Here is a 16,863-nt window from a genome sequence, read left to right as displayed (position 1 = left end):
CTGTGTGCCTTTGGAAGACATTTTGCCTCTAATGGCATTGCAGCTCGAGTCGATGCTTTATTGTCAGTCTTGTGAAAGTCTGAGCAGAGGAACCACCTACACCAGAGCCAGACTCCTGACCTGAGAGAGTTTGAGATAGTGTGTGCCATGTCAAGCTGCTAACTTGGCAGTGTGTTCTCATACAGCAACATGAATAACAGTTGTATGTTAAGGTGTGTGCGTTCTGTAGAGAGGCCTTTGCATGTTCTCACAAGGCTGCTGTGCTCTCCAAAGCAGTGAGCANTTTCCCAAGGGGTTGAAAGTCTTTGTCATTGTCTTTTTATTATTCATCTCATTCCCAGAACTTGATTCTAAAACCCCTTTATGCTATCTATGTTCTTTCCTAACAGACCACATCCTTAGCTGTTTTCCCCTAAGGATGCCTTTGAGTCAGTGAACCCATGCGATATTTTTGGGACCTCTATAAACCACACATCTTGTTGCCCTCTATCCAGTATCCCAAGCTCTGCCTGTCAGAAGCTACACCTGCCATGGGGGAGCCAGGTGAGCGTTGAGAGGAAAGCAGCAGCTTTAATATGCGAAATGAAGCCTCTGGTGGGGAACTGCCCCTGTTTCTATTGCTGGCTGCCATTTTCCTAGCAGATTGAATTGATTAAACTCAGCCCAAAGTCAGGAACCCTGGCGGATGGAGGTAGGATAGACCAGTGCTGATGTTTCATAGTTAGAAGGTAACGAGTAAGAGAAGAGCCTCGGTATTAGCTAACGCTGTGCAGAACACTGCTGAGGTTCATGCGTCCCCACAAAACTGATCAAGTGTGAGCCCCATGACTGTTCTTTTGACATTTAGCTTTTGAAGCTACAAATTTTATTTCACAAGGTAAAAGTCTTTCATCTGCAGATACCCTATGCAAATGGACATTTTAATTAATCTCTAACCATTTCCTTTTGCAGGTAAGAAGGACAATGCAGTCTTAGGAGCACAGGCATCAATAGAGTAAATGAGAGTTGTTTTAAAAGATGCATCACAGTTGTTATAATCTGTGGATAATAATACATGACCTCATCAAGAATCAAGTGAATGAATTTTTCTTGTATTCTATAGAACTACAAAGCTGTCAACATAGAGGAGCATGGCACTTTCATTTGTCTATTAATCCCATAATAATTAGTATGTTAGAGACACAGAAAGAGGTAGTGATGCACACACTGCCCCTTGTCTCCCAGGTTTGCTCTACCACAGGCAGCAATACAAATCAAATACCTGTATCAAATACAAATAAGGATGATAGTCACACTCTCAGGTGACCCTGAGCCCTATGAGACAATCCTGGAAAGAACATTTATAAGTTATGAGTGTTCGGGAGATGCGAGGTCGTGTCTGCTTGTGTAGAAGACATTCATTGCTGTTTTGATTTTGGTCATCTTAAAATTAAAATGAAGCACAGAGACAGACTGAGGTGAGATGGGCCTGAACAGCGCTGACTGTGGCCCTGTGAAGCCACAGATGTTCTCTCCTCACAGATGTTCTCAGCAAGGCTTGCAAGGCCCAACGGCCACTGGTCCTTGCTTTCAGATCCTCTCCCGACAGCAGAAGAAGTTCAGCTTGCACCTGCCGGCAATTTTCTCATTTTCGGTGCATGTCCTCCTGCATTTCCCCCAGCCGAGCCTGCATGTCTCGCACACAGCAAACTCCCCTGTGCCAGGAAAGAGCTGCTGAGATGGTTGCTGGAACTTTGCGGGAATGGGAAGAATATCTAAGGCCTCCTGACAGGCAGTGTTTGCGTGTATGGCCAGCAGTGTTTTCTAGAATTAGGCCAGAGGTGTTGGGGATAGCTCAGCTGGCAAAATGTTTCTTGGGTCAGCATGGGACCCTGAGTGTGATCCTCCGTACCCAGGTAAAAAGCCAGGCACTTGTGTACACTCACAGTCCTCAGCCGGGGGAGCACGGACAGCTGGATCTCAGTGGCCAGCCCAGCTGAATTTGTGGTAGATTCTGTATCACAAAACATGGTGGGTGGCTTCTGAGGAATGTCATTTAAGTTTGACCTATGGGCTCAACACATAAATGCACACACACACACACACACACACACACACACACACACACACACTCACACACAGACACTCATACTGTAAGAAGAGCACTACCTCACAGCATTTGTTTACCACAGTGTGGAGCTGAAGAGAGTTAAACACAATAGGTAACCATCACCCTTGTCCCCCAGGTGTTTATTGTCTTTCACAGCCCGACGTAAGTGACAGCAACATCTATTCTTCAGAACTAGAAAAAGGTTTTGGGCATCCTCTTCTGTCACTCTCAGCTTTGAAGCAGGGTCTCTCTTTGAACTTTAGCTCATTTGCCTAGCTATTCTGGTTCCCAGGGAACCACCTAGCTCTGCCCTTGAACCTCCTAGTTCTACCCCCATAGTGCTGGGGTCACAAGCTCAAGCAACACTGTGTGTGTGCTGGAGTCCAGACTTGGGTCCTCATAGTTGCATAGCAGGCACTCTTAACCTGTGAGTCACTTCTCCAGACCTCCAAGGATATTCTAATATTTCTTTTAATTGCATTTGCATTGAACTGTCTTCCAGTGTAAGAGAACCTCTGGTGCACACCCAAAGCTTACGACTAACCGTTATAAACAACGCTTCTCTAATGAGGGTGGTGCCTCACGAACCATCTGCACCATTCTATGTGATCTTCCTCATTCAGCAGATGCCGTCATGTAGACCTCATTCAAGTTAGGTCATAAGTGAAGGGCAGCCAGGATCTCTGGGTAATGCTAATTGATAGGGGGAGGAGGTTGAACCTAAGCACCTTAAATTAATAGAAATGTCACTGAAAAATATAAATATGATCATGGCCATAATAGTCATAGAAGATGGAGCCAACGGACCAGAACTCAGTCCTTTCATAACTACCTCCCTTCCTTGGCTTCATCAGTCAAAGATAGCTAACTGGGCCTGAGTCCCCAAGAGAGAAGGAGAAATTTACAAGTAAAACGTAATTTACCTCCTGGAAATGACTGGGAATACTCAAGTCCTGCCCAGGAACCTAAATTTAAAACAAAATGCATTTTAGGAAAGAATATTAAAACAATGAGACTTTATGAAACCTCTTGTACATGTTCCATGGCTCGTGAGGGACTACTGATGTTATGGCTGCTGTCTTTATTGGATTTCTCAAGACCAGCACTCCTGGAAGCCAGAAAGACCAATGTACAAACCAATAAACTAAAAATTAAAGTTCTACTCAGCTGACTCTTAGGAAACATGAGTGCAGATCCGAGAAATCTCCAGGGAGAGGAGAGTTACTCTCAATTTCAGGGTGGTGCCTGGAAGAATCATTGGGTTTCATGATCTGCCCACTGCGCCCCCCCCAACCCCATCAAAATCCCATCAACTTTGATTTACCTGATGGCAGTTCAGCTACAACGAAGAACAAAGCAAAACCAAAATAGAACACCTCTCTGCACAGAGCCATGTTTGAGGGGAGATTCTTCAACACACAAAATCAGGGTTTCTTTGAGGAGACAAGAAAGCGTTTATATTGGAATGTAGTGGGCTATGTTCTAGGTTGATGAAGTGAATCAATAAAGAAAGCACAATTACATGCTCCATTTGCCAGTATCAAGAGCTGGGGCAGTGGGTTATAACCTTGGGCCAGCAAAGCCTTACTTCTCCATGCCTAACCAGCTTGTAGAATGGAGTGGACATTGGTCCAAGACTTGGAGAATTCAGGGCTGTGCACACACTTCTATTGCAGGGGGCAAATCCTGATAGGTCTCCATGACTTCTCAAGGAACAAAGCACAAGTATTGCCTTTGTAGCTTGTCCTGAGGACCCAGTATGATTTCAACTCAGGAGCACTTTGAATGCTCCCAGTGCTTCCAGAGCTATGGTGGGGACTGGAAGGTGATCCATAGATGTGCACACTGACCCTCCTCATTCTCACTGCTGGATTTATAAATTGTTCAGCAGAACGTGAGGAGTAACAGACCTTTTGCTAAGGTAGCTTTGAATCTCATCATAGACCAAAGTTATAATCACAACGTCCTTTAATAATGAAAACCATGGGCATCAAAAGGGATATTCATGCCAACCCCCAAGCTGTGTCCTGCTTATTGCCACCTTGATGCTTATAGTTACATGACGTTCTGGTTTTCAGTCTTGGAGACAAAGGCAGGCCTGGTGTCTGTCACAGGCTTGTAACTCAGCTACTCCAGGGACTGAGGCAGAAGCACCACAAGCTAAAGGCCTGCTTGAGCTACACAGTGAGTTCAGTGAGTTCAAAGCCAGCCTGTGCAATTTGGTGATACTCGAATCTAAAATAAGTAAAGAGGGGCTGGGGTGTAGCTCAGTAGAAAAGTGTTTGCCTGACATACACATAGCCTACATTCAATTCTCAGTGCCCTCCTCTCACTCTCTCTCACACACATGAAAAATGTAGACTGTGTAGTTACACAGATACCTACCAAGTAGACCACCTTGGATAGGTTAACACTTTTTGAAATCTTAGTCTCTTTATCCTTAAAATTGGGTTATACTGATAATATCAGCCTCATTGGGCATTTGAATGCATTGCACATGGCATAGAAGTGTTTGGCAGAATGTCTGATTATCATCATCATCATCACATTTATATTTCATTATAACTTTGAACAACCACTCTGCTAAGTAGTATAGCAATCTGACTTCTAATGACATAGCCTATACTCACAGATCAGAGCATCCCTTGACCCTCACCAGAGAAGCTTCCTCTTGCATTATGTAGTAATTTACACAGAGCTCCACAACTGGCCAATGTGCAGAGAGAGAGAGAGAGAGAGAGACTGTGGAGTGCTCAGTCCTTCATGGGATATTTTTATCACACTCCTCCACTCAAAGCTCAGGGATCTATGTGGATGAGGAGGTGGAAAGAGTGTCAGAGCTAGGACGAGTAGACATTGGTGAGGGACTGCTCCAGGTACTACAAGGCTGGTACGCACCTCATAGAGGCTGACAGTGTGTACAAGACCTGCACAGTATAAGCTAGACGAAGAGCAAAGGGGAAGTGGGCACAGAGCTCCCACCTAGACAAGAAGCTACTTATTTGTAATCGATAGCTCCTGGGATAGGGAAAATAAGTTTCCATCACTGTGGTGATACTGGGTATATCAACCACACTCCAGGACAGGCCTTATGCTCATGGTAGTTGGCCAACCCAAATCAGACAACATGAAGTTTGGTGGGTAGTGGAAAGGTCTGGGAGGAGTTATGGGAGGGTAAAGAATGTGATCAAAATATACTGTGTGAGGGGCTAGAGAGATGGCTCAGTGGTTATGAGCACTGAGTGCTCTTTCAGGAGTTCTGAGTTCAGTTCCCAGCAAGCACATGGTGGCTCACAACCATCTGTGGTGGGATCCGCCTCTTCTGGTGTGTCTGAAGACAACTATAGTATACTCATATAAATAAAATGAACAAATCTTTAAAAATATACTGTGTGAAATTCTCAAAAGACAAATAAAAGCATATACAACATAAAACAAAACAAAACACTTGAAATGGGCTGCATGAGGCAAAGCTCAAAATTTAAAAACAAAGATTGGGTACATGCTTAGGTCAAGTTCTTTCCTCAGTGTGGACAGCTCACAAAGGTTGACTCTGCAGTTCAGAGTCCACCTGACCACCGGGCACCAGTTCTTCACTGAAACATGGGGTCTTGTGTACATACACTCCCACTATAGCCGTGGTCTGCAGCCACTAGGGATGGAACCTAGTGAGGATTAGCAATGCAAAGGACTGGACTCCAGATTCTTCTAGCACATGACCTGCACCCAGCCATCCACCTCTGCCCACCTCTGCTCTACGTTCATGCCTATGTTCCTTCTTGGGAACTTTCCAGAGCCAAAAAAACCAGCTATACACTGTAGGTTGAGCGACACCCACTGAGATGGTTGGGCTCCATGCAGCAGGTCACTTGTTCTGATACGCTTCCCTGATCAAGGCCCTGTTTGCTCTGGAGAAGCATATAAAGGTGGGTGGGTGTTGGTGCCCTTTTCCATGGACACTGTGCTGACCCTCGCAGCCCTTCAGGTCATGAAGACATTCTTATTTCTCTTTGCTGTTCTCTTCTTTCTGGACCCAGGTAAAGAAAATGAACATCTTTACATGGAGGGTGACACAAGGTCTATCCTGAAAATGCCCACATGTGATCAACCCTAGGATTTTAGATACCTTTGGTCTGTTGGACTTGAAAGATAACAGTTGTTGCAGAAGGTAACTTCCCTATGACTTGTCATCAATGAATCATGCATGGATACATTGCCTTTTCTATAACGTTAAGTTGTCACAGGTTTGGGTAAGTTCAAGAGCATCACCAGAAAAGAGGCTTTTGATGCCTGACTTTATGCTCATTAGCAAAAACAAAGGAAGAACTAAAATGAAGAAATGCACAGATTTTTAAAAAATGTGTTTATGTAAGTATAGAATGAAATAGATAACAAAGAGATAGAAGAAGAGCTATGGAAGAAGAAAGTGGTAGGGTTCCATGTCCATATCCATCATGGCACCAGGCAAATGCACACACTGGACACAGCCATTTGTTAATGCATATCTAAAGATGGATGCTGTGTTGCAGAGTCCTGATAATAAACACATTTACTTCTCCAAAGCCAGGGCCTTGGAGGAAAATTCTGTTGCACTTTTAATTTAGAGATATTCAGAGCCATTTTTCTTTTTTGGCTTGAAATATGTACCACATGTATATTGTTTGTGCATGAAGATTGGGACTCACATGGGTGAAGCTTCTTTTCAGGGACATACAGGTAAGGCAGTATTGGTACTCTGTGTTTCACAGTGTGACCTGTATGGGACATCCATCCTTTCCACATCAGAGCTCTCTGTACTTTCTTACTCTTTTGGCAAGTTTGAAAAGATGTAGCTGCCTCTCCTCCAAAATTAAGGAACAAGACTAGACCCTTGCCAATTCTATGGAGCTGAAGAAGGGGACTCAAAGGAGTCATAGTGAATCTAACTTTATTCTAGGTACTAGTGCTGTATCAGCTCATGTGTGTTACCGAACAATTTTACATTAGTTGTATGTACCCCTGATCTGTGTTGTGACAGACCTAGGTGAGTGGATGCTGCATCAAGATTCGGAGATCTTGACCTTCAGTAGATAAGTGATAAGTCATGCTTCCTGCTAGCACTGATGTGAACATCAGAGACTGAGGATAGATATTAAGACTGTTCATGAATACTACATAGTTAACACAATGTAAGATTATACAGTATAAAATTATCTGTTGTACCAAATGCACCACACATGCAGAGACTCCATTTGGACTCATTAGAAAGCTGTAGGCAAAGATGGTCCTTTGGTCCAAAAGCTGCTGGTTTATCATTGTGAACTGGATATGCTAAAAGTTCTCTTGGTAGAGTAAGGTCTTGAAGCTCTAGTCTGACACAACCTTACAGTGTTAGGAGAGCAGAGAAAATATTGAATACTGCAGAGGAGACCAGGGTTTAAAGGATTCTGAAACCATGGGCTCCTTATACTTGGGAGTTGATTTTCAGACAGTAGACAATGGCTGGAATGTGAGAGTCATCACCCCTGGGATTTAGGATTTGCATACATGTGAGTGAGCGGCCTTATGTATTCACATCGGATGGAGTCTATGCACTTTCCACATCTCCGTGGCATGTACTGCAAGTCAGTAACTCTTGAGACTTTGACCTTGGAAATGTGGATTGTCTGCCTTTAGCATGCGGCGGCGGTCTGCTCTCTTGAGGGCTAATGCAAGCACTGCAATTTCATGCAAAATAACAAATAAAAGTCACAGGGAGCTGGCCTCAACTATGCCCCCTTCCCTAAAGTGTCTGACTTTTACAGTGGGATTTCGGTGGAATGTGACCGAGATACCCATACTTGGGGACCTGTGATGGCCCATTAGAAACCCGTGGACAAGCACGTTCTTCGTCTTCACTCTTCCTGGGTCATCACTGTGAGTTGGATATACTCCAGGCCTCTTCACTTTTGGTCTTCTCCATTAAGCTTTTGTCCATGGTATACAATTCCACTTTTAAAAAAAACTTATTTTATTAGATATTTTCTTCATTTACATTTCAAATGCTATCCAGAATGTCCCCTATACCCTACCCCCACCCTGCTCCCCTGCCCACCCACTCCCACTTCTTGGCCCTGGCTTCCCCTGTATAGGGCATATAAAGTTTGCAAGACCAAGGGGCATCTCTTCCCAATGATGGCTGACTAGGCCATCTTCTGCTATATATGTAGCTAGAGACACGAGCTCTGGGGGTACTGATTAGTTCAGATTGTTGTTCCACCTATAGGGTTGCAGACCCCTCATCTCCTTGGATAATTTCTCTAGCTCCTCCATTGGGGTCTCTGTGTTCTATCCTATAGATGACTGTGGGCATCTACTTCTGTATTTGCCAGGCACTGCATAGTCTCACAAGAGATAGCTATATCAGGGTTCTTTCAGCAAGTTCTAGCTGGCATATGCAATAGTGTCTGCGTTTGGTGGCTGATTATGGGATGGACCCCCGGGTGGGGCAGTCTCTGGATGGTCCATCCTTTCGTCTTAGCTCTAAACTTTGTCTCTGTCACTTCTTTTATGGGTATTTTATTCCCTATTTTAGGGAGGAATGAAGTATCCACATGTTGGTCTTCCTTCTTCTTGATTTTCTCGTGTTTTGGAGATTGTATCTTGGATATTCTAGGTTTCTGGGCTGATATCCACTTATCAGTGACTGCATATCAAGTGAGTTCTTTTGTGATTGGGTTACTTCACTCAGGATGATATCCTCCAGATACATCCATTTGCCTAAGAATTTCATAAATTCATTGTTTTTATTTGTTTGTTTGTTTTTTGGTTTTTCGAAACAGGGTTTCTCTGTGTAGCCCTGGCTGTCCTGGAACTCACNNATCCGCCTGCCTCTGCCTCCCGAGTGCTGGGATTAAAGGTGTGTGCCACCATGCCCGGCAAATTCATTGTTTTTAGTAGCTGAGTAGTACTCCATTGTGTAAATGTACCACATTTTCTGTATCCATTCCTCTGTTGAGGGACATCTGGATTCCTTCCAGCTTCTGGCTATTATAAACAGGGCTGCTATGAACATAGTGGAGCATGTGTCCTTATTACCAGTTGGAACATCTTCTGGGTATATGCCCAGGAGAGGTATGGCTGGATCTGCCGGTAGTACTATGTCCAGCTTTAACACCAGCCTTGAGCCGTCTCCCCAGACTTAGATCTTGCTCTCTTCCTGGGTAGCAATCTTTCAAAGCATATAAGGGATGCTCCAGGATGTGATAGCGTTTATGAATTGAGTTACTGATCTTCTTTCTAGTCCATTAGTATAAAAGAATGTTAGCTTCTGTCCTCCAAAGTCCTAATCAAAACTGCTCGGGTGTTTGCGGATTCTTTGTGGTCTTTCACCTTGTATGAACAAAAGTTGGGGTTATCACATAGAAAATGCAAGCAATTCATCTACAAGAGTCTAAAGGAACTAAGACACAATTTTAAAGAGATTGTTGATGACGGTAGACAGCAATCACAGATAGTAATTAGCCACATTTGAAAAAAAAATTAACCTGCGCAGGGGTTTCTTCTTTTGTGTAGCCAAGAATGCATTTTTCGATGAGAAATGCACCAGGGTTAATGGGAGATGCACAGCATCTTGTCTGAAGAACGAAGAACTCGTTGCTCTCTGCCAGAAGAATCTCAAGTGCTGTGTGACAGTGCAGCCCTGTGGAAGCAGCAAGGACAACAAGTTGGATGAAGGCTCGGGCCATATGGGGACTTGGGGATGAACTAGCTTTGTCCTTTTGCTGTGGCACCTGCTGGAAGCAGATGCGTCAGTGAAAATAAACGGCTGCGACTCTTCAGCTCGTCACCTCTTTGAAGGCCAAGAGCAGCCATCTGAACTCGGTGTTCCCTCTGTACTTGATTTTTTTCTATAGACTTGAGAGGCAATTATCCCAAAGCTCCATGGTATTTATTTCTCCTAAAACAAGGGTACTAGGATAGCTTAGCCTTGGCCAACGGCTTCAACCAAAGGGAGGAAGAAAGGAATTAGTTACATGGAGAAATGAGCATGTAGGCAGCTTACATGTACTCATAAAATGAATCTTAAATAAAAACAATCTGCAGGCAAGATGCTCCCACTGGAACAATAGTGACATGGCTGTTTGGAAAGGAACTGGACTCTGATTGGATGCCAGGCCCATGCCATCGGAAGGAATAAAAACCTAGTGCTGGAAACCTAGGTATAAACCTATGACTGGGGAGTTATCGAAACTAGGGAAGAACCTACTCCCCAGGCCGTGCTAAATGGATGTGGCACCAAACTGCGTTTAAATATTTATGCTTACATAGTACATCAATGGTGTTCTCAACTTTGGTCAGAGAATCATCTTTGTACAGTGATTAGTGTTTAACACAGAACCCCATGAATGGTCAAATTTCTGACTTGTCCCTAAGCAGGGACATCAATATCACTCATTGCAAGCCCCAAGAAACGTCACAGGAAAGGGAGTGGAAAGAATATAAGAGATGGAGGTTGGGGAGGGTCTTAGACATGCTGTCTTCTCTATGTGACACACCAGTAACATTATGAACACACTGCTGTGGCTACCTGCACACACATCCACAGACAGTAGGACATGAAAATAGGAAGGAGACCTTGTGGGAAAAAGAAGTGTGCAAGAGTGGGATGCAATGAGAAGGGATGATACGTTTACACTCACAGTGTCTACACTGTCAGACATGTGTGTTGGAAAAAAACCAAAACCAAACCAAACCAAACCAAACCAAAACCAGGTGATACAAGAGCTGAGAAGGATGTAGAACCAGAGGATACACAGAGACAGGTGAGAAACAGCCCCCTTCTCCCATGCTGGTTCACAGGCTGTGTGGAGATGAAACCACAGTCACAGGCTTGGGCATTTGTTCACTCTGGGTAAACAAACTGAGGGCCTCTGAGACAAGAGCCCAGCCTGCAAAGCTCTCTGGGGGCCAGCAGTGGTCCAGGTGTGGGAAGAGGTGAAGCTTCGGCCTCAGTCCACACAGGCACAGCTCTCAGTCCACACTGGCACAGCAATTAGCCCACATGGGATCGTTCTCAGCCGGAATGCAGTCTTATGTAGAACAGTGGGGAAGACTAGAGCCAGATAACTTCTGCCCCTCCCCATGCTGGAAAATTCCATGACTTGAGGCCCAGGGAGAAACTTCTCAAATTCCTTGTCAATTTTAACACCGGTCTCTTTCTCTCCTCCCTCTCCCTCTCCCCTCCCCTTTTCTTCTTTCTCTCCTCCTTTCCCACCTCCTCCTCCACCCTATCTCCCCCTCTTTTGTTATATTTTAGTATTGTTTTAAGCTTTAATTTTATTGTAAGAGACTTAAATGTTGTCCCTCCTCCTGCCTTTATCTGATTCATTTATTTGCATTCGTCTATCATCAGACACTTTTCTCTCCTTCTTCGCGTATGATTTTCTATGGTTACCAGTGTGGTTGGTTGGTCTTTGGCCTTAGGTAACTGATTTTTGTAGCTAGTTTGTTGATGTTACTGCAGTTTGCTTCACTTCTCTGAGAGATATTGGGGATTAAATAATTAAGTCCTCCAGAGAAGACCATTCACTCCCATGACCCCCATAGAGCAAGCAGCCAGAGTTGATCCCCAACAATACACAAACCACAGCTTTGAAACACAGAAATAGCAAAAGGAAGGAATCGTGATTCTGCTAAAAGCTCACAACTCTGAAGTGGTTAAATTCAAGCATTCAGGGGATGAAAGGACAGACAAAGAATTCAAATCTACTTAAAACAAACAAACAAACAAAACGAACCATAGGGCTGGAGAGATGGCTCAGCATTTAAGAGCACCAGCTACTCTCTCAGAGGGCCTGAGTTCAGCTCCCAGTAACCACCTGGTGGCTCACAACCAACTGTAATGAATCTGATGCCCTCTTCTGGCATGCTGGTGTACATGCAGATAGAGCACTTGTGTACATATAACAAATAAATAAATCTAAAATAAATAAATAAAAAATGATCAATAAACTCACTTCAGATTCAAATAAACAGGAAAATGAAGAAAACAGGCAAGTCCTAACCTGGAGTTGGAGATCAGCTGCTGGGGTGAGAAATTAATCAGAGACATAAAGATTCTGAAAAAGCAACAGAACAACAGAGTGGAAATCGAAGGAACGAAAGCTCAGTGCATCAAATGAAAAGCATTACAGATAGACTAGGCTGGAGGGCTGGAGAGATGGCTCAGCAGTTAAGAGCACTGACTGCTCTTCCGAAGGTCCTGAGATCAAATCCCAGCAACCACATGATGGCTCACAACCATCTATAATGAGATCTGATGCTTTCTTCTGGCATATATGAAGACAGCTACAGTGTATTTACATATAACAACAAATAAATCTTTAAAAAAATAGACTAGGCTGGAGACTAAAGGATACTGGGGATCGGAGGCAAGGCTGAAGAGTTACTACATTTACATGACAAAAATCAGACATTGTTATATTATTGACTCAGTAGCCAGTAGATGTCTAATATGGATAAATTAGTAAAAACCTATCAAATATAACCCTGTGTGTTCACTCCCAGGTTAAAAGAGAGAGATTGACAGGATTATAAAGAAATATATGACAGTTTGTTACCTAAAAGACAAATGTGACTGAGAAGGAAACTTGCTATACATTAATAATTGAAACAATCTAGATATATGATCTTGAAGATGTAATGACGGTCAATATATGCATGGAGCTTTAATTCACCCAATGCCATAGGATGAGTACTGTGAGTTTAAAGGGCAGACAGGTCCAACACAGTAACAGTGGGTGATTTCAATACTGAACTTTTACCAACAGTTGAACATTTCAGACAAGAGAATTAAAACAGAAACGGCAAGGTTAAGCTGTGCCATGGGTCAAGTCACGTACAGACTGTCCCATCCAGCGACTTCAGAATCAAGTCACGTACAGACTGTCCCATCCAGCAACTTCAGAACTGACTCTTCTCAGCAGCCCACAGAAACTTTGTCCAAACAGATTATATTTAGAACATAAAACAAGTCGTCACAAATACAAAACCTCGAAAATAAATTTCCTGTGCCTTGGCAATTGAGATACAACTAGAAAGAAGTAGCAAGAAAACCACAGAAACTATAGAAACCCGTGGCTGTTGAGCAATTTATTCTACACTTGCATACTTTTGATTTTGTTTTCTTTGTTGCACTAGCTATCACATTCATCTGTGGATACTTTACATGTGTGTTCCTGTGCGTGCCTGTGTGCATGCGTGTGTGTGTGTGTGTGTGTGTGTGTGTGTGTGTGCGCGCGTGCGCGCGCGTGTGTGCGCGCGCGATAAGTGGCAGGAGATAAGAGATGGTACCACTGCCCACTACAGCATGAACTTGAAGGCTGTGTTTCCAGGGCTTGTTCCCTTCCACAGCCAAGCAGATTCAATCCATTTCCTACACGATTTCAAGAGTGTTCACTGTAGTGCTTCTTAACGACTCCCATACATCTATTGTGAAAAGCACACCAGGCAACTTGCACCTCACACACATTTGCTGAGTGAAATGCTCTGACACACAGACTGCTCCCAGTTGGTACACAAACACACTATGGAAGCAGGGCTGCAGCACATCTGCTGATGTGTGCCCATCTTTCTCTGGGGTCTCTAGTCAGCAATCCTGAGGTCTTCTTGACCTGGTCCCATTGCTCCAACCTATTCTTAAGTATGAACTTGTATCATACATTTAAGACACAGGTCAATGTTGTTCTCTCCCTCTTAACCTTTATTCCACCTTAAAGGTACCTTAGAGATCAATTCTATTCCCTGTCTAGCTCTTGCCTATTGCATTCCCCAACCAGGTGATTTGATGATGTGCCCTGTTACTGCATAAGGGGGAGTGGTTATAAACTGTTGCTCTGAGGACATGCACATGCACCCTCCAGCTAAGGTGCATGAACAAAGTGCTGCTGTCTGATCTGTGATCCAGGGTGAGGAGAGTTTGTTCAAGGATGTGGACTTTCAAGGCCAGGCATTTATACTTTCTCTGAAATACTCCATTAATTTTTCTAAAGGTAAAATTATCAGGAATGGTGCCCTAGGGCTAATGCAGACATCTAAGTGTTGTGTGTCTTGTGATGTGTGTCTTGTGATGTGTGTCTTGTGATCTGTGTCTTGTGATGTGTGTCTGGTGATGTGTGTCTTGCCTGTGGACAGGGGTGGGAATCAAATCCCAGAACCTCTGTTCTCTGGAAAGGCGAAGACTGTTTCAATGACTCCCCACATTTGCTCACTCTTGGTCCCCACACCCTGGTCTCTTGGGACAACCCCCAAGTGCAGGCTTAGTGTCCACTATTGCTGTTCTTACCTCACATGCTCTCTGTTCCCAAACCGCACTGACAACTCATGCTGGCATTCATGGCCTTCACACACTACCCCACTGTTCTTTGACATGGCATGGTTTTTAGTCCTTTATTTTTGATTCAGAGGCTTCTACAGAATGGTGGGCATCAAACCCATTTACCCACACAATTCTCTTCTACAAGATACTCAGCAGTAAAATCTATGTGGAGCCATTAGAGGTCAGTTTACGTGAAACAGAATGGGAAGTTCCTTTCCGAGAATCATGCAATGTGGCATTTTAAGTGCATCTCAGGGATCCTCAGCGTCTTAGGGATCATCTACTCTGGCATTTGTTTTAGGTGAAGAAATGGGTAAGTGATAGGGGGTTTCCATGGAGTAACACTCCCTACCCTAAACACTTAGGTCTTTAGTCCTTCAAAGGAGTTTTTTATTTCTTTGAATTCTTATGAGAAGGTTTATTCTGTCCCTTTGTATATCACTTGAACAGTTTTAGGAAGGCTAAAACCATTGCAGAACAAACTGATATTGGAAAAACTGGTACATTCTGTGACTCCATGCATGCATGAAAAGTGAAGGAATCAAAACACCCATTGCTATTGTGTGTCCACAAGCACATCAGCCTTTGTCTAATTCTGCAATCCATCTCGTTTACTGTTATCCTATAGATTTTCTGTTGACTTCCCTTTCCAAAGAAGCTTCTACTGTCTTTCCCCAGTGTGAAATTCTTTCTCCCTGAGTGTCTTATGTGCCCATACGGATGTGCTCCCCACAGCCCTAATGGAGGTGCTCCCCACAGCATCCATGGTTCTATTAGCACACTGAAATTTCAAATCTCAAAACAAGGTAACTCACATCGCAAGGTTTACCTCACTCACCTGTGAGTCTCCTCTCTGGCACCTTTTAAAGGTCAAACTTAATTCTACAAAAGCTGCTGAGACCAAACTGGCTACTCTGGATTTTTCCCTTTCTACATTCACATTTCCAGGATTAATTGAGATGCCACCCAGGAGGTAATAAAGAGACGACAATACTGAAGATCTTCACATGTACATAGCCACATATTGCAATCAGCACAAGGATATGCAACATATGTTCTCTTTAGCACTGGAGCCATTGTTTTTACTTCATACCATCTAATGGGTACAGGGGAATGAGGTGTCCCAGACAATGCGTCATCATAGTGTTGAGTACATCCAGAGGTCTAAGGCCGTGTTTGCTGTGTAACACTGCTGACCTGCGTGCACCCCTGTTCCCAGGACTCAGCCTCCTGCACGCTCTTGCTTCCACGGATTCCCATGCTTGTGCTCTGTTCTCAACCCACTCATGCTTTTCTCCGTACTGAGATGAGTATTTTCAACTAAACAAATAGTCTAAGTTGTGTTATCTGCTCAAACAAAATGTGTGTGCAAATGAGACACGTTCGCACAGTGTTACCATAGCGACCCTTCCTGGGAGCTGTTGGTGTAACATGGAAGTCCAACTAGATGTAAATCTAGTTGGAGTCCTTTCCTCTACCAGTGCCAACAATAATCTCTGGGCTCAGAACGATCATTGCTTCCTGCTGCCATTTTGAAGCCTGACCACTTTTCAGTTTACATTTGCTTTGTACTCCCTGCCCCCACCCCATCCATAATGGCAAGTGACTTCTCTTTAAACAACTTTTTTTGTGTCACCATAAATTAAACTGGCCTCTCTCCAGTAGCCACCAAGACTTGGGTCAGGGTAGTTGACTCATTTTCCAATAGATTATGAAGTTTATAAATCTTTATGGGTCACCCCATCATTCCCAGAGCATGTCCTAAAGCAGAACATAAGGAGCCATTAGAACAATGGGGACCACAGGAGCAGTCTCACCCAGGAGATGCTCTGCCTGGGATTCTGTTGGTCACACCCTCCAGCTGACTTAAAATGAAAAGGAAGAGGGTCAAAGGAGATGAAGGAGAAAGGAGAGGTGAATAAACCCAGGGAGACTGAACAAGAGAAGAAAGAGCAGTGACAGATGCTTTAAATTCATCTATCTGGAGACCTGCCCAGCTGATGTGTCTTATGTTTTCATGCACAGTAGTGTTCCACTAAGATAAACGTATTCTGCAGACAGCATAGAATCAGCATTAGAGCCTTATGTTAAAGCTATTGAAAAATAATTACGGAAGCTGCTGATGTGCTAATCACATTTATTTTTGACCCTTCATGCCTTTCATCTTAATTTACCTTCTTGAATTCTCTTATTTATCAAGCCCACTTAAAGTGTTCAGGCATATCATTTACTTCCTGAGTAAACTAAAACCACACAACTCAAAAGTTTGTTCTGGGAACAGTGGGGGATGTAAACATCTTCTGGTGACCTTTTTGGCTATGCACTCTGTCTGGAGGCTCTCAGCCCACACTCCCAGCTCAGCTATAAGAGAGCCTACAGCAGCTGCCCACCAACCTGGGGCCCTTTACTGACTGCAGTCCCCTCTGCAGCCATGAAA

At 43.8% G+C, this 16,863-nt stretch overlaps 2 protein-coding genes across 2 annotated transcripts; one reads left to right on the top strand and one right to left on the bottom strand.

The window, feature by feature from the left end:
- Window positions 1-1,569: 1,569 nt before the first annotated feature.
- Window positions 1,570-3,498, bottom strand: LOC110337177 (beta-defensin 12-like). The gene is made up of 3 exons (XM_021219934.1): window positions 3,414-3,498; window positions 3,013-3,054; window positions 1,570-1,694 (listed from the first exon to the last, which is right to left on the bottom strand). The coding sequence occupies exons 1-3, from the start codon at window positions 3,481-3,483 to the stop codon at window positions 1,570-1,572; spliced, it is 237 nt and encodes a 78-aa protein (XP_021075593.1). The 5' UTR covers window positions 3,484-3,498.
- A 2,543-nt stretch (window positions 3,499-6,041) lies between these two features.
- On the top strand, window positions 6,042-9,872 carry LOC110337135 (beta-defensin 15). Its single transcript, XM_021219890.1, has 2 exons — window positions 6,042-6,126; window positions 9,623-9,872. The coding sequence occupies exons 1-2, from the start codon at window positions 6,042-6,044 to the stop codon at window positions 9,811-9,813; spliced, it is 276 nt and encodes a 91-aa protein (XP_021075549.1). The 3' UTR covers window positions 9,814-9,872.
- Window positions 9,873-16,863: the final 6,991 nt, after the last annotated feature.

This window comes from Mus pahari, chromosome 19 (assembly GCF_900095145.1).
Source record: "Mus pahari chromosome 19, PAHARI_EIJ_v1.1, whole genome shotgun sequence".
Taxonomy (NCBI): Eukaryota; Metazoa; Chordata; class Mammalia; order Rodentia; family Muridae; genus Mus; species Mus pahari.
The sequence above is the reverse complement of the archived record's forward strand: the minus strand, read 5'-3'. Positions and strand labels throughout refer to the sequence as shown.

Bases quoted from the DNA above. Each gene is read 5' to 3' on its own strand.
- LOC110337177 (XM_021219934.1), bottom strand. From the start codon at position 3,483: ATGGCTCTGTGCAGAGAGGTGTTCTATTTTGGTTTTGCTTTGTTCTTC. The intron at 3,055-3,413 runs GTAAATCAAAGT...TTTTAAATTTAG, and splicing joins TGTAGCTGAACTGCCATCAG to GTTCCTGGGCAGGACTTGAG. The intron at 1,695-3,012 runs GTAAATTACGTT...TTCCTGGCACAG, and splicing joins TTCCCAGTCATTTCCAGGAG to GGGAGTTTGCTGTGTGCGAG.
- LOC110337135 (XM_021219890.1), top strand. From the start codon at position 6,042: ATGGACACTGTGCTGACCCTCGCAGCCCTTCAGGTCATGAAGACATTC. The intron at 6,127-9,622 runs GTAAAGAAAATG...TCTTTTGTGTAG, and splicing joins TCTCTTCTTTCTGGACCCAG to CCAAGAATGCATTTTTCGAT.